Source organism: Magnolia sinica, unplaced genomic scaffold (assembly GCF_029962835.1).
Source record: "Magnolia sinica isolate HGM2019 unplaced genomic scaffold, MsV1 ctg236, whole genome shotgun sequence".
NCBI lineage: Eukaryota > Viridiplantae > Streptophyta > Magnoliopsida > Magnoliales > Magnoliaceae > Magnolia > Magnolia sinica.
In genome coordinates, this window is record NW_026682787.1 from 78,483 (window position 1) to 106,478 (window position 27,996).

Genomic DNA, 27,996 nt, shown 5'->3' on the forward strand with positions numbered 1-27,996 from the left:
CTGGAGATGTATCTAGGGGCGTATACTGTAATGCTCCATGTTTTCAGGACCTGAGTATATGACTCATTTCCCAAAAACCCGAGTGGTAACCTATAGAGAGCCAAATTTCATGTATTATTTTTTCTTCTTTTATCAGAGTTAGCAGTTAGCGTAAAATGGACAAATCAACATAAAGGAAAATTTACAATTACATTTAGAATATACAAGAGGCTACCCATAATGACTTATACAAACCGATGTTCGTAACGCCCCGATTTTTGGAACCCGAGTATACGACTCGTCCTCCAAAAACTCAAGTGTTAGCCTATAAAATTCAATGTAAATTTGAACCGCTTATTATTAATCAGAGTTAATAGCAATGAAGTTAGAGTAAACCATACATTGTATAAAAGCACTTCAACCACCATAAATAAAATCCAAATGTAGCACCCATACAAGACTTATACAATCCCAAATAACAAAGTTCATATAAGCAAAAACATGAATCTATCAACTAATGGTAGAGCTCAATATGGGCCGCAAGGCCCCTGTCTAGCTCCTCAGCTACTCGATCTAATCTAGCAATCTAGTGAACAACATCGGCTCGCTCTACACCTGCATACTCTGTACGGTTGGATATTCGATGAATAAGTGGCCAACTCAGTGTGAATTCCTCTTAAGATTACACACCGCCGCCTTAACAAACATAGTTTAAGTAAAAATAAGGAAATAATCCAAAACAGGTAAGATATAGTCTTATTAAAATGCATGGGTGTATGAATGCACATCGACCTGGGGATGTTCATCCAGTCGGACTTGGGCTTGTCACCCATGCAATCATCGACCTAGAAATGCTCTTCCAGTCGGACAAATGGGTCGATAGTCGGTGGTCAGGAGCTAGCAAAATAATACCTTAATGATCCTAAGGGCACATACTACAGCATCCAAAATTAGTCACTCGTTATCGTCAATATGGTATGGATGCATGATTAGCCAAACCGTTATTATTCCAATTACAATCAGCCATTTTAAGTAACTTAATGATCACTGCGGGGGGCTCGTCACACAGCGTAGGCCGACAGCTCGGACATAGTGTCCCATGACCACCATCCCCTGTTCATGAGGTTTTCCACCTTGGGATGTTATATAAAACCCTTTGATCAAAATGACACTAGGTTAAGGGCCTTATTTTCCATATAAAATCCGTCTAGTTACACCCCAAGTGTAGCTCACATACAATGGTAGAGTTCTCCACGCGTAGTATTGTGAGTTAGTTATTAAGGCGACTCACAACCATAAGTTCTTATATGAAGGTGTATAAAATTACATGTTCAAGGTAAAAATTTTAATGTGTCATCATGAGACTATAGTACCAACTATCAATCGATACAATACTAAACATAAGAACAATGATCATTATTCATGAATGGTACTCATTAACTAGCATATGAGCCTAGCATGCAATATGAACATAATACATTAATCATGAATTTGAGATAAGACAGCTAATAAAACTTAGAAATTTATGACAAGTATTAGGACCTTAAACTAGTAGTAGCAATTTAATGTATACTATGTTTGGCTAACATAGAGATGGAAAGCCCAATGGGAAAGCCCTGAAATTCGGGGGTCGAGCATAACTCAGCTCCCGAGTTCCAAAACATCACTTATGCAACATAATTAATGAATGATGTATGTTGACTGTATTAGCACATAAACATGGGATAGATTAAGCCAAAACACAGATATGATTCAGGGGTAAGTGAATAAAGCAAGCGGAAGACTTATAGTAAAATATGTGTACAAGTGTAAGTCCTGAATTACATATACAACCAGATCGTGTAAAAGTGTTATTTATCAAAATTATAAGTACAAGTTACATCATTTCAGTTCCCAAAATAGTAATCCCATAGATCCGCGCAACAGCAGTCCGAGGCTCGCTAGAACCCGTCTCAAAACCGCATATAGGAGAAGGCGGCCTCGTCGTCATCCGGCTCCCGCTCTGCCTCACGCCGTCGCATCCACATCTCGCAACATCGGGGCCTAAGGCAGTCCGGTGGGTGTGCAACACCGCCTGAAACGTGGGAGTGAGTGATCAACTCGGTGGAACAATAAGGCACATGGTTAACATGTTATCGGTTCAATCAAACAAGAATGATAAAGCATGACAATTAAAGAAATCCTAAGTACTCTTATTAATGCAAGTATGAATGCGGTATGATGCGTGCCCTCACGCGTACACCCTCAGCGTCTTCCTCTTACGTTACGCATGACATCGCCTCAAAGTGCGCCACATCTACAAAGCACATGCAAATGCGGTGCATGGATATGATTACCAAGTTGTTATTAGTCCAATTCATACAGCAGGATTGGGAAGCTAAGATACCTTCCTCATATCACCATCCAAACAGTGATCCATACTAGGGTCGTCAATCCTAGACATTGCATACGATCATATAGTTGAGGTCGTAGCAAAGGGCTCGTCACCAATCAATGCACGCCTTTCATGCCCTTACTACCACAGATCGGCTCGTCACCTCCTTGCGGTATCCAGGTATGCTCGAGGTCACTACAAAGGGCTCGTCACCAATCAATGTAGGCCGACAGCACGAATATAGTGTCCCATACCACCATAATCGGCTCACGAGTTTAGTTGCTCACTGGTCACTACGGGGAGGCTCGTCACCCCAGCGTAGGCCGACAGCTCGACCACGGTGTCCCATACCACCATGTCCGGCTCATGAGTCTTAGCGGATCAGGTACCATAGTTATTAGGATTTCACTGGTAAGTTCGGTATCCTAGATTCAAGCAGTAGCGTCCATACATGGTTAACATACATCGGACAATCGGGTTAATTGACGAACTCGACTAGCACGAGCGCACGTTGAATTGAACGACATGAAGCGCGCAAACACTCCGCGTGGTCAAACTACTGCCGACAACTCTAATACGACTCGGGTTCGTCTAATACGTCCTACGTGGCGAAAGCAATCTCAACCACGATTCATAGGGTCAATTACCGATTTCCTGGACTAAGGCATAGTCCCAAACACATTACACTACTACAGGTATTCATATGGAATGTAAAACAGTAATGGAACAACCACTCAAATCATGGTGCATACACATCTGAAGAATATCAACTTAACATAAATGTAAGCATAGGAATGCTTGAATTTAAATAACTTGGAATGTAAATGCATAAAGGAAATCATGCGCATCCATAGAAGTATTGAGAACCACTTCTCAACGCCTGCATTTAGTGTAATCAGTTACACGTAGATCATTCATGCATTTCTACAAACACTTAGCATTCATGGAACAACATACATGACGCATGTTGAAAAACATGCACTTAGACAATTCCTTTTATCAAGGAGCTGTCATACATGCATCTAGCATACATACATGACAAATAATCATGGCAAACACAAGTGCGTATTTTATACGTATACGGTACTTTATAAATACACTTAGAATACACAAATCTCAATATAGCATATGCATAACAGGAAAGCGATGTAAACACAACATTTGGCATGTGAAATCTCATCCATAACAAGAATAAATCACTAACTGGGATTGAAAGCCTTGAAAACCATAACCTATACACTTAAAGTCCTCACCTTAAGCGAAGAAAGAACCGCCGAACTGATTTAGACGAGTTGTCTTCGTCAACGGCGCAAGAATACCCTAAAATAAGGATAGAAATGAGATACAACAACACCAAGTCTAATCTAAGCTCTAACACAGGTTAGGGTTAGGTTAACTTACCCCAAAAGAACTCAGAATCGTCAGAGGAACGATTCAAAGTGAAGGTTCAAAGGTGAAGAAGAACAAGGAAGAATCAAGATGATTCACCAATCAATCTCTCTCACTAACTCTCTCTTTTCCACTCTCTCTCCAAGCTAGGGTTAGAGAAAATTCGTATGGAAATGAGAGCTAGGGTTTAAGGACTATATATAGGCCTTAAAATGATGGAAATAACCCCAGGGTCAAGGTATACTTAGGTTATAACCAAAGTACGCCTTTCTCGATCCAACGAAGCACTTCTGGTGGGCCTATAACCACGAAAGGTCGGACTTAAGCTCACTGACCATGGATCTAGGTCAGGCTGAGTTTTCGTACCGACCGGCTCTTCAGATCAGCCGTGGCGGACCACACTCAATTCAACGGTCACGGAAACTCGATCAGGTCCACAAGCACTAGGATATGCCTGGGCCAACCATCCTGATCAGAGGGTGAAATTGGGTCAGAATCCAACGGTCAGAATGCTTAAAATCGTCACGCAAGCGACACGACTCAGATTTCATAAAAAGCTTATTAAATTCCAACCGTTCTCACACTCTTCACTCCGAACTCAACCAAATCGACCCAGAACATCAGATCGACTTGATTTTTGAGGTGAAGACCAAGCCCAACTCAGTGACCGCAACAGCCTAAGATCATCGCCATCGGACTTTCGACGCGCGGTCTAGGTCCGATCCAGATCTTCCAAAAATTCCCCAGAACAACTGGATTTAGCGATGGATCCCAGATTTCAGAGTAACGTAGCGCTCACTAATCTACACGTTTAGAGCCATGCAGATGTAATTTAAAGTGATTGATGCGAATTTCACAAGCAATCAAGTAAAGCGCTAATTACCCCAAAAACAACTACTTAAGGAAAGATTAGCACAAAAATTTCCAAGGTCGTTACACCAAGCCATGAGATGTCGAAGGTGAGTCATCGTAATCCTGCACTTGATTTGAATCCCCGTGTGCAACTAATGGCCCCAAGTTACGTGAGTAGCTTCCTAAAGAATTAGCTTGCATTAGATAATAACTTCTAAACATATTGAAGGTTTGAAAGGCCCATGAATAGAATCACTTGGGCTCGCTTTAGAGCGGCTGGGCCCACCAAATTTTTGTTCTTCAAATGGCCCAGATTGGGCCTAAGATTTTGCTCCAAATTTAGGCCTGAATTGGCCCAACATTCAAGGCCCGAACTAGGCCTGGTTCAACCTAGCCAGGTGGTCCAAAGGGTGGCCCATTATCATTAATGTTATATAAATAAGTTTAAATAAGAGTAATATAAATATATATAATTAAAAATGGAGTAATCATGAATAATATTATATGATATACAAATAATATGTTAGTATATAAAGATATAATAATTAATTATATATTATTAAATTATCAATATTATATATTAATATTAATATTTATTATACATATGAATTATTATAACAATAGAAAAATAATATATATTATTCAAATATAATAAATATTAATATTTTATTATTTATATATGTGTGTGTTATTACTTAATGATATCAATTTATATATGATTTCTAAAAAGTAGTAATATTATATATTCAAATATTTGATAATATGATTTAAAAATTATAACAAATTAAATAATGTAAAAGTATTAAAATTGTGGAATAATTTGTAATAATCATACATGATATAAAATTAAAGATTATAATTATAATAAATATATATATATATGTGTGTGTGTGTGTGTTATTAATTGAAAATATTTAATATTAAATAATATGAATTATACAAAATAATATTGATTACTTGACTCGATTGTGTTGGAGTTAGAGGGTAGCAACTCGCATACCCACACAATCCTCCTCTCTTTTCTTTCTCTCTTTTCTTCTCTCTCTTTTCCCTTTTCTTCCCTCTCTGTTCTTATTTTGTTGCCGATAGGTCCAGCAGGAGGGCTGGCCGTCTTTCCCTCTCCTCATGTTTCTCTTCTCTTTCCTTTCTTCCTACGGTGCTTCTCATATCACTGGGCGAGGGAACCTTTTATAACAAATCAATGAGTATTCCAGACTCTTCTTGCGAAAGCTTTCGCCAGTCTGGCTTACACAGTCTCTTTCCTGCGTAGCGAAAACCGGGAGGATGACTTGTGTAACAACTGAGATCGAGGTGCCCATCGGTTCGATCCTCCTAACCTGATTTCTTGGGAGTGGTCGGAGCTCCCTTTGGTAGGATTTGGATGGTCTGGATTGGACAAAGGATCTAGAGGTGGGTCATCCAATGCGCAGAGAAATCCGGATCGTTCCGGGTTTCTTGTTTTTTTGCGTATTGCTGCGGACGAGCCATTTTTGGCATTAACTGTGGGGTCCACATCCTCCAATGTCTGAGGAATCCACTCCTTCCATCAGATTCCTCAAGAAGCCTCGGTCCATAACTCAAAATATGAGGTGGATCCATGCTCTGGATAGTCTGCATAGTTCATCATGGCGTGGATTCGTTTACAGTCGGTTGTTTGTACTCGAAACTGTGTGTGCATGAGTGCTTGGAAATAGGTGGCGCGGACTAGGGTCTGGTCGGTTTTGACCCGTCTACAAGATGGACGGCTTGGATCATTAATGATGTTCATGATAATGGGCCACAACAACTCCAAACGGACGTTGTCCGTTTAAGTTGTGAGAAACGAGGAGGAAATTCTCCTTTTCCTTCGGGATTTTATGGATTTAACCTAGTCTAACTGTGTTGGACGATTCGACGTGTTGGGGTGTACCCACACCTTATGCACATGCATTTGGATGTGGGGTCATAAGGGTATTTTATGAGGAATTTACGCCGTTTGTCTGTTTTGTAAGGTCGCATTAGGCCATGGCCAAAATATTATGTTGATCCGAGTATTGGGTGGCCCACATAATTGATATCTATGAGAAGGCGTCCTATGTTATCAGAGGGTTAAGATTGTTTGCCTGGCCGAGATTGAGGAGGGAGTTTCCTCATTGGTTTTGCCAACGAATCCGTGGCCGGAATGGACGGAGATGAATATGGGATTCCCTTTTTTTTTTCTCCTTTCACGTTGGTTATAACAACTAGCAAATAGTCACGGGCCAAGTGGGGTCCAATTGTGATGTTTGTTTGATCAATCCATTCCATTCATCCTCTTGATCGAACCATGTAAGCCCATGTGTTTAAATATGGAGTTGATCTAAGATTTAGGTAAGTCACACTAATATGATAGAGGATCTTCCAGAATTAGGGATTTAGAGAAGGAAATTTCCCTCAACACGTCTCAGTACGTGGGGTAGTTTAGATGCGCACACCGGTTGTCTTTGTATATAATGTGGGGTCCACTATGATGACATTTAAGAAGATCCACACTCTTCATTGACTTCGGCATGCCGTGACGGCCCATGGTCCCAAGTATGGAGTTGATCGGGGCTTATCTTAAAAATGCCCTAGTGGGTACCCAAAACGAACTTGATCTGAATTAACGGTCAATACTTGATGATCAGGGCCCAAAGTTTGGAAGAAATGCGTAGTTAGGATAGGTAAACCTTTAGACCAAATTTGGTGGCTAATGGATGGTAGGAACAACCTAAATCTAAAATATCACTTTTTATGTTAAAAGAAAGGAACTAACTTCAGCGTTCAACGGTGTAGGATCATAGATCGTGGCCCAAATTTTGTATAACCTCGTAGTCATGTAAGGTCAAGGTGTGGTCCAAGTTTGAATTGCAATAGATGGCAGGAAGTGGCTAGATCTGAAGATCTAAATTTATAAGGAGTTGATAAGCTCGAAAGGATAACTTCTCGCCTAAGAAAAGGCCTACCAAGGTGGGGTCCTCATACTTCACCCTTGGTCCATGTGATGGGCAATCCAAGTTGTTCTTATGAAGGAAAATATCAAACTACAACTACCCATGAGGTTTCTTCACTCAATGGACACCAAAATCAACGGTTAAGGGGTTGATCTGTCGATTAGGTCACTTTTATAATGATCTAAGGGCTGAAATTTAACGTATATGGTTAATTTATGATACATAGGCATGGTATAAATTTTCACATTAAACGGATAATAGGAACCATATAATAAAGGATTCAGCAGTCTGGGTTAGTGACATTTTTGTAATTATTGTTGATATAAGAGTTTTGTGAAATCTAATGGTCCTACTTGGTTCTATGTACATTTCTAAACAATTCTTACAAAAGAACTTGCATCTAAATCATTATGGTTAAAGAGTTATTCACCGACTTAGTCAAGGGAAGGTACATGTATCAGACCACATGATCAATAGTCGGATGACTTAATTTATGGATGAATATCATTCATAATCGGTCAGATTCATGTTGGAGGATGGATGTAGGGTTAGGTTGACTAAATTGGTACCATACACGTGTACATAATGAGCTAAATTTATGGTAACACTCGAGGACTTTCAATACTCGGGTATTGAAAAGTTCGGGGTGTTACAGATACTCATTCAGTTGGCTTTTGGGCTAAACTCATGCAATGTGGCTAGTCACTAGCGAAAGTACATAGTACATGCGTAGTGTCAAACTCATCGACGTGGGGTCGATAGTCGATGATCTAGGAGCTAGCGAAACGATACCCCAACTAAATCCTATTAGGCACGTGCTACAGCATCCAGAATTAGCCACCCGTCATCACCCGAATGCTATGAATGCATGATTAACCCAACCATTATTACTCAATTTACAACCAACCATTTTAATAAATCTCAAAGGTCACTACGAGGGTTTCATCACCCAGTGTAGGCTAACAGCTCGGGCATAGGTCCTAAACCACCGTCCCCGGCTCATGAGATTACCACCTTAGGATGTTTAATGGAAACCCTTCGACTATTGGTCAATCATATTTCAGTATATGGGGCTTACCATCACATGATTGCACAAAATAATACATCAAACCTGTATAGGGCAAATACCAAAACAAACCTGCCTAGGGCGAATATCAAAACTAAGCCACATAGGTCAATTATCAAATCTAAGCCACATAGGGCAATATCAAAACCATATGATAAAAGACCATCCTTTAAAAAAAAAAATACTTAGACACAGCAACCCCTGGATGGTAAGCCCACATCAATATTCAATTTAAATCATCATTCAATAACCACTAAGTCGAAGGTCTATTATAATCACAATCAATCGAGTTACATCCCAAGCATGGGTGTACATTTATAAGTGGAGTTTCCCACTGATGTACCAGTTTAGGTTCCATAAATAATCTACAAGTAATCTACAGGCATAAGAAAATATGCAGGATAAGTATTAAGCATGTTACCTGGCAATTCAATTCCAACAATTAACACATGTGATTATAAGTTAAAGATATCAATTAACAATCAAAATTAAAATAAAAACTATCACTTAAGCTAATTAATGGGAAAATGGAAAGCTTAAGGGGAAAAAATCATCACCTTATTATTTGAATCACCTACCAGCATTGCTAGGGAATGCGTGTTTCCTTAAAATCAAATCCTACCATAAATTGTAAAGTTATACAGTTATATCCAAGCTTTATACAATATCCATGGTTAAGGTCTTAACTTAGGTTGGATTACCTAGGTTTAGGGTTTTATCCATTAATTTAATCTTAGACCTTGGTTTAGAATTTGAAATCTAACTCATATTATTAATTTATAATAATATTAGAATAAAGTAAAAATAAATAATAATTGTCTATTGATACTAACAACACTAATCTTATAGTCAATAACCTACTAATGACAAAATAAGAATAGTATTAATAATGATAATTATTAATATCAAGTATCCATAATAACTAATGCTAGCAAAATTAACCTACTAATGGTTAACCACAACTAGGTGGGCTTATAGGGATTTACCTAACTTATGAACTTGGGCTCAAACCTATGCAAACTGGGCCCAAACTGAGGCTGGGCCTAGTCCAGGCCCACTATGCGGCTGGCTTAGCACAGACCCACTGTGCGATTTTGACCCGATTTTTGGCCTAGACTTGGGCTGATTTCAGCCCGTTTCTGGGACTAATTTCGGCCTAGTTCCAGGGTTGATTTCAGCCCATCACATGGCCTAAATTAGTAGCTGCCCTCGGCCCAAACTTGGGCTGATCTCGGCCCACCTTACTGCTGGTTTAGTGGCTGGGACCCAGCCAATGGATGGCAAAAATACCAGACGAATGTAACAACACCCACCGTTGCAGCTGCTCAAGGAGTCATTACCGCTCCTTGAGTTGAATCTGGGCCGGCCCAATATGCCCATTGGTAGTCTGGCTCGGCCCAGACTTTGTGGCTGAGCTGGACCTGGTTTCTGGTTACGGCCCAGGTCTAATTTCAGCCGAATATGAGGCTGGTTTCGGCCCTGATCGGAGGCTGATTCCAACCTTGATCTGAGGCTGGTTTTGGGCTATTCATCTGGTAGAAAAAGAGTGCATCATGGCACAAGGATCAGGCCTTCCTAGTCGTTCGGGTCACAAACCTGGATGAAGAACAGAAGGACGGCTAAGATAACAGTCCACACTCGACATGCACCTTGGCTATCCTGATGACCGGAGTGGACTCTCTTTCTGCTGCTGGAAGTATCTAGCATGGCCGTCGAGTTCGGACAGACTCGGTCTGATTCAGTGTGGTGCAACAGCAGCACCCCTCAAATCCTCTCCGTCTTTTATTCTTTCTCATTCTCTCGTCATCTCTCCATCTTCCTTTCTCCTTTCTTTTGCAGGGACCCCAGCATGGTACGAACTGGCCCAACTTGGACCGCGACTCGGTGCAGTTTTGAACAAGGAAGATATTCAGGCTCTAATGGTGGATTCCAAACGAAAGCTCCTTTTGATTTGGAGGTGCTGAGTGGTCCAGATGGGCTTAGAGGAGCTCGAGGAACAGGGGTTTCGAAGGTTAAAGGAGGCCGGGCTGATGGGTTCGAATGGAGAAGAAAACGGCTGTTTCTTTCATTTTGAGCTATTGTTAGGAATGGAGAGCCCTAGCTCGAAAATACCTTCCTTTTATGGCTTGCCCTAATGTTGCTAAACCGTTGGATGGTGATGACCGGTCTGGATAAGGTTTGTTTTATAACAGCTCCCCTATACCGCTGGCAACAGAAAACCGGCCGTGGTTTTCTCTCTCTGGTATTGAGGGAGTGAAGCCCTAGCTAGCACGGTCGAGATCCAACTAAGAGGAAGGGCTGAGATTGTACAGATCTCCCTCATACAGATCGCCCGTCTGGACACAGTAAGAGAAACGGAAAGTTTCCGTTTTTAGAAACGTGTGTTTGTAGGGCTGGTTAGCACCGAGAATCGTGTGCATGCACACGTGTTCCAAGGTGTGGGGTCAATTGGGGTTTGGTCAGACGGAGCGTCCGCACCAGATGGACGGTCCAGATTGTGAGGATGGGACCATATGGTGAGCCTCCATCGATGCAAACGGACATCGTCCGATCGTTTGAAAGGAAAAGGGAGCGGGAAAGAAAGAAGAGAATTTCCTTCTTTCGGAAATTCTCGGTAAAGCTCTGTTTGACCGGACTCTTTGGTCCAGTGCACTGCTGGTGCACACGCACCAGTACAAATACACACTAAGGTGGGCCCACTGTGAATTTTCTTGATACCCACTCTACCCATTCCCTTTGGAGCCCCCAATCAGGTCCTCTAGCCAAAGGTCGGGCAGATCCAAGACTTAGGTGGGTCATACCAACTGAAAAACGATTTTTAAATGTCTATTGTGATGATTCGATGGTCGGATTAATTCCAATTCGATCGTCGACGGTTAAAAGGTACTAATGGACCTTATGTATATTCAAGACCCTCATCATATGTTAGTAAGCAATTAATAGTTTTAATGTTTTATTATTACTTTATTATTATCTTAATTTAGAATTATAGGGCCTACTTCTAAATAGAGCCGCCCTTGCGGTAGATCAAAATTTACAAGTCGTGCGTCTAATTCTCAAAGTTATTTTAACGGTTAAGTTAGCCACACAGAGTATTATTATTATTATTATTATTATTATTATTATTATAGATTTTAATAATAAATTATAGATTTTTGAAAATTAAAGATTTAATTGATTTTAATTTGTTGATCTCTATCAATTCGATGGGCGGATAGCTTCTAACTTGACATAGAGTGGTTTTAGGGGTCATGGACTAGTATAGGTGCATCTGAATAGTCACCTTCCTATGATTCTTAAGCTATCAAACTCACAGGCTCCAGTGCATCTCTCCATCCAACCATTTGATTAAGTTATTTTGAGCAAATGTGCATCTCCATAGTTGTACACTCAACCGTACCGTTTGCTCTATAATTCAACGGTCGGTTTACCTCAAAATTATTTACCAATGGTCCTAGTAGTCCTAAGAACTACCTAAGCGGACTTTAATGCTTGATTTAATCCTATATTATTCGATTAGTGTGTTCACGTAGTGGATTACTATGCAGGATGTTGTGGACTCAATGATCGATGGATCTTATGAATCAAGAGCCAAATTTATAGATGTGCGGTTAATAGGACGATCCATGACCTAATGTTGAAAGTGGACCATTCACCCTTCCTAATAAGGTGTCATGCTAAGTCTTGTTGAGATTGAGTTGTTATATGTAAAACTTTGTGTATAATTTCAGTTTTTCAATGCAATGATGATTTGACTGTCTGATTTGATAACTCACGATCAGATGGCCTGGTCTATGGATGAAAATTACTCCAAACAATTGACTACATATCAGAATAAAGGTGAGCGTTCTATTTAGTTAGATTTGTGTTTATACTAATCTACGTCTTCGTGGGAACACTCGAGTACTGAAAAGTACGAGGCGTTACATATGTGAATTGAACTTGCTTTTCGGTCTTCTGCTCGTTTTTCGATCAAAAGAGGTGTTGTCGTCTGACCTCCTTTTGTTTGCTTGCAGCGGTGTTTCCTCCTTCCGCCTCTTTTCTTTGGATGAATGTTCTAAGCTCTGATTATTCTTCCGCGAGCTGAAGAACTCCTCGTCATTCATATACTTCTGAGCTCGGCTTATGAGTTCTCCAAGTATAGTCATTGGGTTCTTTCCTATTGAAAAAAAGGAACCTTCCGTCTTTGAGCCCACTGATCATCGCAGTCAGAGCCATTTTATCTGAGTAGAGGTCGACCTGCAAAGCCTCCTCGTTGAAGCGAGAGATATAATCTTTCAGCAACTCTCCACTCTTTTGCTTAAGAGTGAGTAGATGAGTTAACGATTTGCAACTCTTCTTCCCGACAATGAATTGCATCAGGAATGCTTTACTGAGCTCGACGATTGTGTTAATCGACCTTGGCTTCAGTTGTTGATACCAACTTCTTGCGGCCCCTGTGAGGGTTGTGGAGAACGCTCTACACATCATCACCTTTGATGCGGACTGGATTTGCATCCACAAACGGTAGGACTCCATAGGCTCTGTCGAGTCCCCAGAACCCAAATATTAAATGATAGGGGGCATCCTGAACCTCAGAGGCATTGCTGCGCCCATGATATCATTGGTAAACGGAGGCTCGGTCTCCTCCATCATTGCTTCCACCGTGGTCGGAGTCGACGTCTGGTGATCCCGCTGTAGGCTCTTAATCTGATTTCGAAGCTCATCAAGCTGAGTCTCCCATGGATCTTTGTTCTCAGCAACGATCTCGCGAGGAACCTCGACCTCAGGCATTTTCCCCTTTCTTCTCTTTTCCAATTCGTGTCGAAGATCGATTGGGGCTAACGCCGAGGTCTCAGACACATAGGTCGGAGCCCGAGTCGCTACATTCCGTGCATGATTCGGTGCTTGAGCTAAGATATTCTAGGACGCCCCTGCCCATGAACTTAGAAGGACAAGTTATTCTGTCCCCCTCGGAGTGACCTCCTCTTGACCAGGGGGTGGTTATTGTTCGGCTTACTGCTGTTTCATTTGGTTGAGCTCATTGACCAATGCTTGTACTTGATTCTGCAACGCATGATATTTGTCTCCTTGACTCCGAGTCCATTGGGACGGCCTGGTCAAAGATGATTCAACATGAATCGTTGAAGACGAGCATCGTTGCCCAATAGGCTCAGGTTCCGCCACTGTTACTGGAAGTGCTTTCTTCTTTCCTCGAACCATCTTTGATTATTATGACTTCTTGTTACGTTTCCCACAAACGACGTCAAAATGTTGATGTTAAAATCTGGCTCACCCTTTACCGAACTCCGAGTACTTTGACCAAACCCTGTATCCTGCACAAAGGGAAGACAAAGAAGACCCTGGCTAAAGCAGGGGACCTTCTGATGCCAAAGTCAGTCTAGGAATCTAGGTCTAAGTGGAATAGAGTAAGCTTAAGGTGTGGTATGTTGCGTACATTTTTCGGTCGTAATGTCCTCTATTTATACCTTTGGATTGAGGTAAACGTGTTCATCAATCTCGGCACAATCTATGCCATTAAGCGGGAGACACGCGCACGCTGATATTGACCGTAATCCTGAGATCGTGTGCCGGATAACCCTCTGGACGTGTGTTACTGGAGTTAACCCTTCAGCGTAATCCTCGGCCACATTCCCATCCGGGCCGAGTCTTGCTCACAACCATTCGAGCTTCATGAGTGAGCTGATCCTGGTCAGGGCTGGCAGGTCGGATATATAATGGCTTCTTCTGAGTTCCAAGTCGGTATTAAAACTCTACAAAAGAATGTGGAATCGAGTCAGTTTAGACGCTATCAGTCCGAAGCTTGGCTCGTCGACTTCTCTAAGTCGACCTTGGCAGGGCTCGGCTCAAATTTTCCCTTAATAATATTAATAAAAGTCATTTTGAAAAAGATAATGCCATGTAAAGTTTTTATTAATTAGGTAATTGTTTGTAAATTTTATTTTATTTTTATTTATTAGTTTTTCAGATGCCATGGCACTGTGTTGCCCGTTTCCCCATTGGAGCCTATTAGTCGCGGCCTAGCCTCCTCCAAGACCATTTGGTCCTTACCATGGGGCCCTTTAATCTATTTATTTTATATTTATGTTGTCTATCTATTTTTCAAAATTATTTTAAAACCTAAGTTGGAAAATGAAATAGATCCAAATCACAGGTGATCCATATCATCAGAGACAATGGTGATTGACCACTCGTAGGCTACAAAAGTTCTGGATCAAGCTGATATTTCATTTTCCCATTATCCACGTCTGTATGACCTTATCTAAGCTGGATGGAAAATAATCGTTAAGGAAAGATTAGGGTGGGCCATATGAAGTTTTTAATGGTGGGGCATTCAATCACTAGTGCTTCCTATAGTTTGGTCCACCTGAGATTTGGATCTGCTTCTTCTTTTGGTTCATGCCCTAAAATAATCTGGCACAATGGATGGACGATGCTGATATAGGATAAATACATCAAGGTGGGCCCAATGGAAATAATCATCCTCTAAATCATTTCCCTTAGTATGGCCCACATGAATCAGAGATGGATGTAAATTTTGAGACCCAGGCTTATATTAGGTGTGGCATTGAATGGTTGGGGTGAATTTCATACAATCATTGCTGTGGGCTTCTTAAAATCAAGGGAGCTCTGCCCACCATTTCTTTTAGCGTGGCCCACCTTAATCACAAAATAGCCTGACGTTTTAACCTTTGACCTTGGGACTAGCATGGGATTAGAAATCTAATGGTCACAGTGGATCTCCTTTAAATCATAGTGGACCTTCTCAAAAATAAAGGTGGGCCTCGCCTAAAATTCACTACCTTGGGCTAAGCGGGGTTTTTCACCCACCCAACTTGCTGTGTGCATCATTTCTAAGCCATCCATGGTATGGTTCTTGGAGTGACCCTTCGTCCACGCCAAATGAAGGGGCTGAATGGTCCAGATTTGGTATACATATTCTGATGGCCCTATACAAAACCAAGGGTAGGTGGCCCCCTTTCAATTGTTACCCTTGGTGCAGCGCACCTGAGTCACAGATGAGCCTGATTTTAGGACCTGGGCCTAGTGTGATGGAAAGCATCTAAGGGATGGATGGGATATCATGTAAACATCCCGGTGGGGCAACTCCATGCAGCATCTGTATATACACGCTATCACGGTGTGGCCCACATCAAGGTGGGACTCTATTACCATGTGATCATTCCCGAGTGCTACCAGCACTATATGTTACAGTGCTCCTAGTTCCATTGGTTCACTTAGACATTGCAGATCTGAACGGTTTATTAAGTGTTGGACAAATTTCATGAGCTACTATGCAAAAATCACACTATCAAATCCATCCTTGATTTGCCCTTATTTTCTATGACCATCCTTCTATAGAGCCATGGATGGGATGGTTTACTATCGCCTAGCAAAAGTGATACTTCATGATCATAATTAATCCATGATGGGACCCAACAAGTAGATGGATCAAATTGTTGATTGGACCCAAACTTGTGTAAACGATCTTGGCCATCCATATTAAAAGCCATTGATCAAATGGTAAATATTTGTTAGATTAGAGTGATGTGTGCATGGTAGCCCATGAAATGTGTATTGTACCTAATGAACAGTCTGGATCAATAAATCGAACTAGCTAAGTGTCCCAAATGCAACTAAAGCATTGTACCTTGAGAAATTCCTGAACCAAAAGATAGCGCAGGAGTAGATTTTTCACAATTGGCTCGGCCTAGATTGTGGACCCCACCGAGATAAACGGCTCGGGCTGACCGTTATTCTAACCAAACTAATTACCTCGCTAGCTGCATTTATGTGGAGGAAAGCACCACTTTAGACCAGCGAATCTGACATGTAGAAGGTGTGGGGCCCACCTAAATTAGGATTAGGCTTAATCCCAAATTTGAAACGAATCCTTCCACAAAAGGACCTTAAGTTGTAATTGCATGTAGCAAAACATTTATTTGATTCGCAATAATCCATCCCATCACGAACTCTAATTATAAGAACTCTTTAAAAGCTGATTGAACAGAAAATGCACGTATACCAAAGACACGTGCAACACGCACGTGCGAACATTAGGTACAAGGCTTCTACTTGCTAAGAACACAAGCACATGCTAAGGTGGCACGCTGGCAACATTCTACCTTCTCAATTAGGTGGGACACGATGTGTAGTAGATCTTCTGATTTTCAGACCGGAATATCTAGAGAATGTGGTCTACTTTATGAGAAGCATGGACCTCATACATGTGTCCCATGCTGGCATGTGTGGTGGTTCCACACACGTGGGAATCACAAACTTGAGTATTTCATATGTCAGTTGAGAGGTACGGGATTTGAACGGGCAACGGGGACACACACCAAGGGATGTGCCCTAGGGAGTGTCAATCCCGGGCCCTCCGTCATATCAACAGTTGCACTCTCTCCACCGATCCCAACCGTCCAATCGAAGCATTGGATCATAGAAGCGAGTGTCGTTTGTACGACCTGCAATGCTAGAGAAGTGCCTGGGCAGCCTCTCTGTCCGCTCCCGAACGGCAAGAAATGGAAATGCTGACCCCTAACGTCCACGTGATGACTCCGGTCGCTCTCATCGGACGGCATGAATCTCTCAGGACGGAATTCAAGTGGGTCGACCCAATGCTGGGGATCCCTTCCGATAGTCCAGACATTGATGAACACTTGGGTGTTAGCTGGTACATCGTAGCCTCCGATCTTGCAATCTTTGGTGGATTTTCTATAAATCACTGGGCCTGGTGGATGCAGTCGGAGTGTTTCTTTGACAATTGCCTGGAGGAAAGGAAGATTTGGGATGTCGGATTCTTCAATCAATCTATTCTTTCCAACTGAATCGATCTCTGCCCTTGCTTTCTTGAACACGTCAGGATGGTTGATGAGCTCCGCCAAGGCCCATTCCGTTGTGACTGCAGTCGTATCGGTTCCCGCCACAAAGTTGTCCTGTAGAAGATTCAAAAGATAGCATAAAAACTCATCTGATCAAAATATTAAATAAGCTAGGATGGGCATGCTCGATTGGTTGGCCCAATGTGTAATCACAAGCCCAGTTCAGCCCATTTTATCTTTGGGGCCTTGGGCTTACAACTTTGTGGTGGAGCAATGGTTTTAGGACTCAGGTAAGTCCATTCGAGTCGACTCGGACCTGATTTGATTCGAAACCAAGAGTCATCTGGACAAGCCCAATGGCTTGACTGTTTACAACCCCGTCTCTGCATTTCCTAATTCTTGATGGGGTCATCCTTACCACACGAGCGTCTAAGGCAGCCACACGTGCCCAAGTGGCACTTGTGTAATAATGGCTTTGCCATCGATAGGGAATACCCAATCGTAAAACTCTTAGATTGGAAAATTTTAAGGCTTCTATCATTTAATTCGTTTCCTTTTGACCATGGAACATCCCCTTCACCGTCGATTTGGGGGCCATTGATCGAAAGTTTAGGTGACTTTATATGCCAGTTGCCCTTCATAATTGATGCCGACTAACTACAGTACAGCTCTCCAGTATCATTTTCCGCTAAGAAAGTCAAAGTCAATAGTCCAACTTCAACAAAATAAAAAATAACGAGGCGGCTACGACAGTTAGAGATATGCTCGGCGCGGTATGGGGTCTAATACTGCGGACCATTCTCCCTATTCTGATTGAAATATGTCAGGGAGCGGATTTGGTGTTTTCCGGGTACCACATTGGAGGGTGTTTCCGTGACGTGGAGCCCAGCTTGATGTATGTGTTGTATATCCAGGCCGTTTATCATTTTTTTTTTAGCTCATTTTAGTGCATGGTTCCAAAAATGAAGCAAATCTAAATCTCAAGCAAATGAAACCAAAAGAAAAGGTGATGATTGAACTCCCACCGTTAAAATCTTCCTAAGACTCACTGTAATGTTTATTTTCCATACAACCTATTGATAAGACTCACTGTAATGTTTATTTTCCATACAACCTATTGATAAGGTCACATAGACCACAATAACAGCTTGATCTAAAACTTTCGTAGCTCCAAACAAGTTTTTACCCCTTGGGCATTCAATACTTGTCTTATTTAATGGAACATGCCCTAAAATAAGTTGGAAAACTAATTCACGACATGGATATACAACACTACATCAAGGTAGGCCCCAGGGTAAAGGCAACACCCACCAATATGTTGCTCATATAACACTTACTTTGATGGAGTTTTCCTCCTCAATTTATGGGAAAGACAGTGCAGTGGGTTGAAAATTCGAAGTGTTTCACCATGTTGCTCGACCGGTCGAGTGGGCCACTCAATCGGTTGTGGGTGACACTTGACCGATCGAGTGAGGCTCGACTTAAAATTCAGCGACCATCTGATGTATTTTCTCCGGGGTGCTCGACCAGTCGAGGGAAGTGCTCAACCACTCGAGTGGGCCGCTCGACCAGTCGAGGTTATGCAGATTCGTTCCGCAATTTTGTGAGGATTGCGGAATTTTGAGGCCCTTTCACAAGGGGTACGAAAGGGAGTTTCCTAAACTATAAATAGGGGTGCCTAGGGCTTTTCTAGGTAAGCTTTGCAAGAGTTTGCTAAAGGATTTAGGGCTATCAAAGGTGAGAAGGAGAAAAAGCAAAAAGAGAGAGAGAGAGAGAGAGGAAGCTTGTGGAAGAGAATCGACGTCTCAACGCTTCTACGTCCTGGTGATCGATAAGATCTCTCCATTTTCTTTTTATTCTCTTCTTGTTTATCGACTCCTGCGTGAGTGAAGAAGGTTTAATCCAAGCGATGTGTGCTTATGATCGGTTGTAACGTTCTACTTCATAGTGAATTGTTGATCTGGACGAGGTCCCATGGTTTTTACCTCTTTGAGATTTTTGCACGTAAAAATCTCTTGTGTCATGTGGTTATGCTTTGATTTATTTTATTGCTTTATTATCCCATAATTCGGGTGTTTTTGGGAGGCTAAATCCTAAGGTTTGGTGCAAGGCCCCCAACAAAGTGGTATTAGAGTGAAGTTCATTGAACAGAGTGGGATCGATTTTGAATTATGGAATGTGGCTCATCAAGGATGATCAGCCTCAATGGTTTTAACTAGACCATATGGAATGATAAGATGGAGAACTCCCTTTATTGCAAGGACTTGTATTCTCCAATTCAAGGCATATCAGCAAAGTCAAAGGATATGATAGATAATGATTGGAAGAAATTGGACCAGAAGGCGGTGGGGTTTATTAGACCATGGTCGGACGATTCCGTATTCCACCATGTGTCTACGGAAACCTTAGTCGCTAGCTTATGGCTGAAACTGTAAGGGCTATAGGAGAGGAAGACAGCCAGCAATAAAATTTTCCTGATACAACGACTTGTGAATCTCAAGTTCAAATAGGGTGGTTCTATAGCTGAGTACATGAATGAGGTCAGCAATATTTTGAACCAACTCTCCGCTATGAAGATGGTCCTGAATGATAAATTACAGGCTTTATTATTGGTTAGCTCATTGCCTGATAGTTGAGAGACATTGGTGGTATCTCTAAGTAACTCTGCGTCAGACGGAAATGTATTAATGGAACAGGTAACTAGCTGTCTCTTCAATGAGGAGACAATGAGAAAGTCGCAGGAGCCTACTCAACAAGAGGCCCTTGTAACACAAGAATGAGGGAGAGGAAAGAACAGAAAGGGTAGGAAGGTCTGAGATAAATTAAGAGGCAAGTCAAGCACCAGAAAGGATGTTAAATGCGGGAATTGTTGAAAAATGGTCACTATAAGCATGAATGTCGTAAGAATAAGAACGACAAAAAAGAAAAAGGAAAGGAGAAGGAACATGAATTAGATTTCACTGTGGTCGCTTCAGATGGCGTCGTTGTATCTATTCTTTATGCAGATCATGATATTTGTCTCACGGCTACGAGTCAGGACACCGACTGGGTGATAGACTCGGGAGCCTCGTTTCATGTGACTCCACGTAGGGACTTCTTCACAGGCTACAAGTCAGGTGATTTTGAGACTGTAAAGATGGGAAATTCTGACGTATCAAAGATTGTAGGGGTCTGTGATATTTGTGTGAATACTGATGTGGGCTGCACATTAGTTCTCAGGGATATGAGGCACATTCCAAACATTCGCCTCAACTTGATGTCGACAGGAAGGTTAGATGATGATGGCTATGAAAGCTGATTTGTTGGTGGGCGCTGGAAGCACATCAAGGGTTCATTGATTGCGGTCATTTGAGCTTTGGATATGATTCATTTTTTGGCTAATGCTCTAAAATAATCTCTAAATATTGATGAACGGTTTGGATATAATAAATACATCATTTTGGGACTCATGTAAATTTGATCTCATTTTAGTAAGTCACGTTAGCTAGAGGAGTCCGAACTCCCAAAACCTCGGGAAGGCTATTTTAGTAAGTCAGGTTACTCGACTTACATGGCCCTATATATGTATAGATGAATGGTCTTATTGGGCCCACTGTAATGTATATATTTTATCCATGTCGTCCATTCATTTTAAAAGATCATTTTAAGGAATTAGCTCAAAAATGAAGCATGTCAAAGGCTCACGTGGACCACACCATAGAAAGCAGTGAAATTGAAAGCCTACCATTGAAAACCTTTTAGGGCATAAATATTTTAGATGTAACTCATTTTTTAACCCATGACGTTAAATTAAATTCTAAATCCAATGGACGAATTGGATTCGACACAAAAATCACGACAGGACCCACAATCCTTATAGCATGACAACATCAACCCTTATTACGTTACAACCACAAAATACACACATCACGTAACAACCTCGACCCATATAACATGATAACTACGACCTATATAATATGACAACCACGACCCATATAACATGATAACCACGACCTACGTGACAACCATAACCCATATAACATGACAACTACGATCCATGACAACCACGACCCATATAACATGACAACTACGACCCATATAACATGACAACCTCGACCCTTGCTACATGACAACCACGATCCATTCGAAGGGTTGTGGTTCACATGCAAAATGGCTTGTGGTTTTCATCCACAAAGGGTTGTGGTTGACAACAACGATCTATAGTGCATGTAAACCATGACCCTTCGAATGGATTTGTCATCTACTTGTTTATTTTTAAATAATAGGAGTCGAGGCCCACCATGGGTGATCTATTCTATCCACCTTGTCAGTCAGCTCATTGTGGGGTTAAAAAGTCTTAACTTGGGCAGTGTCCACTTCTAACAAATATCACAATAAGCCTAGAAAGTTTTAACAATGGATGTCATTGTCACCATTATTTCCTATTATCTAGCCCACACCAGCATCGTATCAGGCTGATATTTGGGCCTTAGCCCTAAATGACATGGCAAAAAGGATGGGTGGCATGGATTATACACATACATTAATGTGGGCCCTACAACTTAGGCCTCGCCTATGTTAAAAAAGGCTTTCATCCACATCACTTTTTCGAAATTGAAATAACACTTACTTCATTTGCAGTCCAAACGGTGCAACTGCTTATCCAAGAATAAGGGCATTTTTGTCCAAAATATTTTTTAAAAGTCGCCAGAAAGCAGCCTTAAGCCGCCTTCATGCAATTTGGAAGGTTGAATTTCTTTAGGAAAATTTACGAGGCTAGTATGGTCAATTTCTCGAGCGGATAAAGTATCCATGTTTGAAACGTCATCCCTAGGGAAGCATCCTCCAATCCCGAGGACTTTGAAGGGCCTGTTTGACTTATTCCAGTTGTTCGAAAGCCCATCCAAAATGCAGCTCTCATCCAACGGAATCCATGAGCAAGAAGCAAAGACTGAGGTGGCTGAGATTTTCCCCCGATTTGACATAAATACGTTTTCTTTGCGATGGGAATTTTTGTTTTGTTTTTTTATTTTTTTGTTAATATGTTTCAAAGGATTACTATTTCCTGTAGTCACGCATGGGCCGCCATTTATAATACATTTGCCCCCGACTTCTCTTGTCCTCCCTCCTCCCTGGTGAGTTTCTCAGTAGACAATCTTCCTTCACTTTGAAGGAGACATGACCGGATTAATTTTCAGGCCATGCTTAGGCTCTAGGCATTTTAGCTTAGCCCGGACTGACCTGACCTGACCCAACTAGTTCAAATGTACATATGCCTTATGTCCTACAAATATACTCATTCGAATCATTGATTAGGCAACACATGTATCTTGAATGTAGACCGTTGATTTCATTCCTCATGAATGTCCATTTGTTTGTGCATTGTGGTCCATTGCTTAACAGATAGATTAAGAACCTTTAATGGTAAAATAGGAGTTTTATCAATTTTCTGGTCGAGCCTAGGATGGGTTCAAGCTTGGGCAGTCAGTGCTAGGCCCATTCCAGATTTGGGCCTAGACGGTTAAGCGTTGGATGCTAGGCCAGGCCTAAACCCAACCCAGTGCCCCTATCAATCATAAAATACTATCAGTTACATTGGTAGAGTATAGCGGTCCACACTCCAGTATGTGTCCATGTAAACCTAGATACATGTACATTAATCCAAACATTCATGGGTTCGAGCACCCATTAATATGGTGTGAGTGTGCGGGCACATGTAGTGTACGAGTGCATGTGAAGAATAATAAAAATAAAAATAAAAACAAAAACTTTTAATTGGGCATCTGACTGCTCATTCAAAAACGTTTAGGACAATTGCTAAGGCCAAACCCTTTGTAGACATGCATGAATGGGATAATTGCACCCTGAGTTTATAGGGGTGGAGAAACAAGATGTGGTCTGATTATAGAGATGGGGACTATCACATGCTAATGTGATGCAGAGTGGGTCCCAAACACTTATTACATGGCCAAGATGGACCAAAGAATGCCCGATTGGAGGTGAAAGTGATCAGGACCATCAGAACTTTAAAACAGTCATATCTCGCAAACTAAAATGAGTTTTCCGACGTATTATATATGATTTTGGGGTAGGAGAAGCTACTTTAGCCAACCAATCTACTACACCGGGTTCCCCAAGCCAGATTTGCAAGATTCCATTATATGATGGTCGAAAGTTCATTTTATTTTCATTTTTATTATAAATGGTAAGTTTTAGATTCATCATATCTTTTGATCCTTTTAGTTTTAAGAGTGGTGCCTGTTATGGGAAGATCCGAGCCACTTCAATTCTGAGGAGAACCGACATCTCCTTAACCCGATCGGACACATAAGAGTCGATCTAGAATGATAAATACTACTGAAGAGGGAAGATTCCCGGCTCGGCCACAGTCACGTTCCAGTTCCAAGGCAAGTAGTCAGGTCGGAGTGATCCAAGACCGGGATAGTCGGTGTGGAGCTCAAACCTGAGACTCCAGACCGTCCCACTATTGTCCGACCAGAAAACAATAACTCGACCACTCACATCTGTATCACCCGTTACGGGAACACTTAACTCGACAGGATAGGTCCGCCGCCCACCTCAGAGCTTGGAGGGGAGATCTTCGGAATATTCGACAGACAAGCAAAGCTGGGTCCACCACGAGCCCAAGTCAGAGCTCGGTTCGGATTTGGGACGTGATCTCCATTGGAATAACTCAATGGCAAAAGTCCGTGTGTATGTTAATCTAGGTCCGAGGCTCAAAGTAAGGACCTCTCTGGCCCGAGCCGAAGCCAGACTTGGACGTGGACGCTCCATGCTTTAAACTAAGAAACTACCTTAAGCAGAGATGGCCGATTGTTTCGCTCGCAGATACGCACAATACGCTACACGATCCCTAGATTACAAGCAATATCTCTACAATTATAAAATCCCACTGATTGAGCGAATCGTCCCGAGATTAACGGACCCAGACCGTCCGATAGTCAGGTATAAATACAATGAGACTACATTGCTACAGGTACGCAACATCTTGCACTCTCTTCACCAAGATTCTCTTGACCTGACTTAGGCATCGAAGGGTCCCCTGCTTAGACCAGGGTCTCCTTTTCTCATTGTGAGTGTGCAGGTTTAAGACGCTGAAGCAGTTTGGAGTTCATGGGTCGAATTGGAGAATCGTCCAGATTTAGTCATCGACAGTGCCCGATATGAAAAAGGCTTAGAAAAATTAGGAAAACAGCGAGGTTAGGTCAAATTGAACACTTATTATTTTTGGCCAAAAACGATGAAGTCTAGTAGGAATCATGATTGTTTATAAATAATAAGTTTATACTATTTATAACAAGTCATGTTTTTAAGGAGTTTGAGTTGGAGTTTGAGTTTACAACTCCATCCTAAGTTTAGACTCATTATTTAAATTATTATAATTTAAATTTTGTCAACAATCAATTTATTATAATTTATTTTTATTTTATTCTTCGTAAATTTAAGGAAGCTTCTTAAGGAGCATAGAGAGCTCCATGAATTTGGAGTAGTTATCCTTGAAGAAGATAGTGATCGACCTCATCACATCCCTCCCTGCATCATTTAAGTCGTTTCCTTTGAGTATAGACCATCCCCGTCACCGTTGATTTGGGGAGGGCCATTGATCGAAAGTTTAGGTGACTTTATATGCCACTTGCCCTTCATAATTGATGGCGACTCGCTGCAGCGCAGCAGCTGTACAGTATTATTTCCCACTTTTAAAAAAAAGTCAAAGTCAATGGTCCAACTTCAACAAAATGAAGAATTACGAGGCGGCTATGACAGTTGGATCTATCCAACTTAAAGATATGCTCCGCGAGTTATGGGGTCTAATACTGCGGCCCATTCTCCCCGTTCCGATTGAAATGTGTCAGGGAGTGGATTTAGTGTTTCCCGGGTGCCACGTTGGTGGGTGTTTCCGTGACTTGGAGCCCAGCGCGTTGTATGTGTTGTATATCCAGGCTGTATATCATATTTTTTATCTATTGGTCGGTGCTGTGTGGGCCCACCATGATGTACGTGTTTCATCCCTTTTTAAATATTATATTAAGTTTTGGTACCAAAAATGATAGGTATATAAATATTAGGTGGACCACACCACAGGAAAACAATAATGTTGGATATCCACCATTAAAATCCTCCTAAGGCTATTGTACTTTTTATTTGACATTTAATCTGTTGATTAGGTCACACAGACCCAGATGAAAGGAAAAAACAAAGATCAGCTTGATCCAAAACTTTTATGTCCCCAAAAAGTTTTTAATGGTTGAGGTTCATTCAACGCTGTTTCCTGTAATGTGGTCCACTTAAGATTGGGATATACCTAATTTTTTGTCTCATGCCATAAAATGATCTCGAATAATATATGGACGGCATGGATGAAACAGATGCACCATGGTGGGGCCCACAGAGCACCAACCATCAGCCATTGGCTGGTGGCAGGGGGAGTAGCCAGTCCGTTTCGGCTGTATATTATTGGTCCGCAGAAGCTGTCAGGTTGGACCATCAACTTTCAGAAGTCGTCGGGTTCGCGCTCGAACCCCCTCTGAGGGACATCAACAGATCGATGCTGCCAGGTCAGGGGTAACATGGGTAACACCTAATCCAATCTGAATACATCACGTGGGCTCTACCCTCTCCCTATCAGGGAACGGATTGGCTACTCCCCCTGCCACCAGCCAATGGCTGGTAGTTGGTGCTCTGTGGGGCCCACCATGATGTATGTCCATCTATTTCTATAGATCATTCTATGGTATGATACCAAAAATGAGATATATCCCAATCTCAACTGGACCACATTACAGAAACAGTGTTGAATCAACGATAGACCATTAAAAACTTTTTGAGGGTCATAAAAGTTTTGGATCAAGCTGATCTTTGTTTTTTCCCTTCATCTGAGATTGTATGACCTAATAAACAAATTGGATGTCAAATAAACAGTACAGTGGGCCTTGGGATGATTTTAATAGTGGATCTCCAATCACCATTGTTCTCCTGTGGTGTGGTCCACCTTAGATTTATGTCTCTCTAATTTTTGGAATAAAGCCCTAAAATAATTTTTAAAAATGGAAAAACAAAGTGAATGAAACACATACATCATGGTAGGGCCCACAGAGAACCGAACACCAGCCACGGGGCTGGTGGCAGGGGGAGTAACCAATCCGTTTCCCTCCCACCAGGATCTTACGACTGCTGGACACGGATTGCCTACTGACGCTGCCAGTACTGGATAATGTTCTGTGGGCCCACCATGACGGATGTATCCTATCCACGCCGTCCGAAAAAGACAAGGTGAATGGGCTTACCAGGATAAAGGCTTTAATGTTCTCCCTCGTCAGTTTCATCTCGGCGCTCTCATCTTCCGATATCTCGAGCAAAATATCGAGAATATCCTTCGCACCATCGCCTCTCTCCATCTTCGTCTTCCTCCCTTCTACATGCTCTTTGATGATCCTCTCCATCATCGTATCGAATCTCCGGTGAACATCCTCGAACCTCTTCTTCAAGCCTTGCAAATCCAAATTTCGACATAATCCGATATAATCGGATACGTTGAACGTGCCGGCCAGCACCGCCATCTCATGCACCATCTTCCTCACTTCCTCCGCTTCCCCTTCCGTATCCGAACATATCCGGCTCATCGCCATCCTCGATACTATGTTGTTCACCATCGTTATGAGCTCTCGGCCAACGTTGACTGCTTCTCTTCCGTTGGATTTCTTATGTAGCAGTCGCAATAATCGCCGGATCTCTTCACGGCGGATGGGCTGGAGCTGATCGAGCATGCGCCCACCTAAGAGCTCGGACATGCAAAGCTTCTTCATGAACTTCCAGTAGGGGCCGTAGGGAGCAAAGACGAAACCGTAGCCGCCGTAGTCGAGGTAACGGACGGCTGAGGATTCAGGTCGGGATGCAAAGGCGGTCTCGTGAGTCTTGAGGATTTCTCTTGCGATATCGGCACTGGAGGCAACGACAGCAGAGACAGAGCCAAGGCGGAGGTGAATCAAAGAGCCGTAGCGCTTGGAGAGCTTATGGAAGGCTTGGTGAGGGATGGGACCGAGGAGGTGGAGGTGTCCGATGATCGGGAGTGCTATCGGGCCCGGTGGGAGGCAGCGGACCGTGGTTCGGAAATTGGAGAGGATGGTCCTTATCAGGACAGTGGAAATGAGCCAGATGAGGAAGAGGATGGCGTAGGATTGGAGGTCGTCGGCCATGGTTTGTGTGATGGACGGTCCGGTGGAGAGTGTAGAGGAATGGGAATGATGAGGTGATCAGACGCAATGGCCTGTGGAGTTCTTAACGAGATCTGAGATGAGAGTGCGAAAATGAATGCTGACCAAATTGCCCTTGCTGGAATAAGAAATAACAAGAATGCACTTATACCCCCAACCAGAGGATCTGAATTTTCCTTCAAATCTCGAACATTCACCATTTTACGTTTGACCGCACATTTATAGACATTAAGGGCATGTTTGGCCAGTGGTATTAAGTTGTAGTAAATGGGATTGTATTGCTAATCCCAATTCAAAATTGAGAATGACATATTTGGAAGTAGTGTGAGATGTGATTAAAATTAACTTT

General features: G+C 42.1%; 2 protein-coding genes across 2 annotated transcripts in view; both read right to left on the bottom strand.

Annotated features, from left to right (window-relative positions):
• The window catches only part of LOC131236123 (cytochrome P450 93A3-like), a 72,266-nt gene that overhangs the window by 34,579 nt on the left and 9,691 nt on the right, over window positions 1-27,996 (bottom strand). The gene's annotated exons all lie outside the window — the stretch shown is intronic.
• LOC131236124 (cytochrome P450 93A3-like) lies at window positions 16,527-27,815 on the bottom strand. Its single transcript, XM_058233258.1, has 2 exons — window positions 26,721-27,815; window positions 16,527-17,550 (listed from the first exon to the last, which is right to left on the bottom strand). The coding sequence occupies exons 1-2, from the start codon at window positions 27,627-27,629 to the stop codon at window positions 16,909-16,911; spliced, it is 1,551 nt and encodes a 516-aa protein (XP_058089241.1). The 5' UTR covers window positions 27,630-27,815; the 3' UTR covers window positions 16,527-16,908.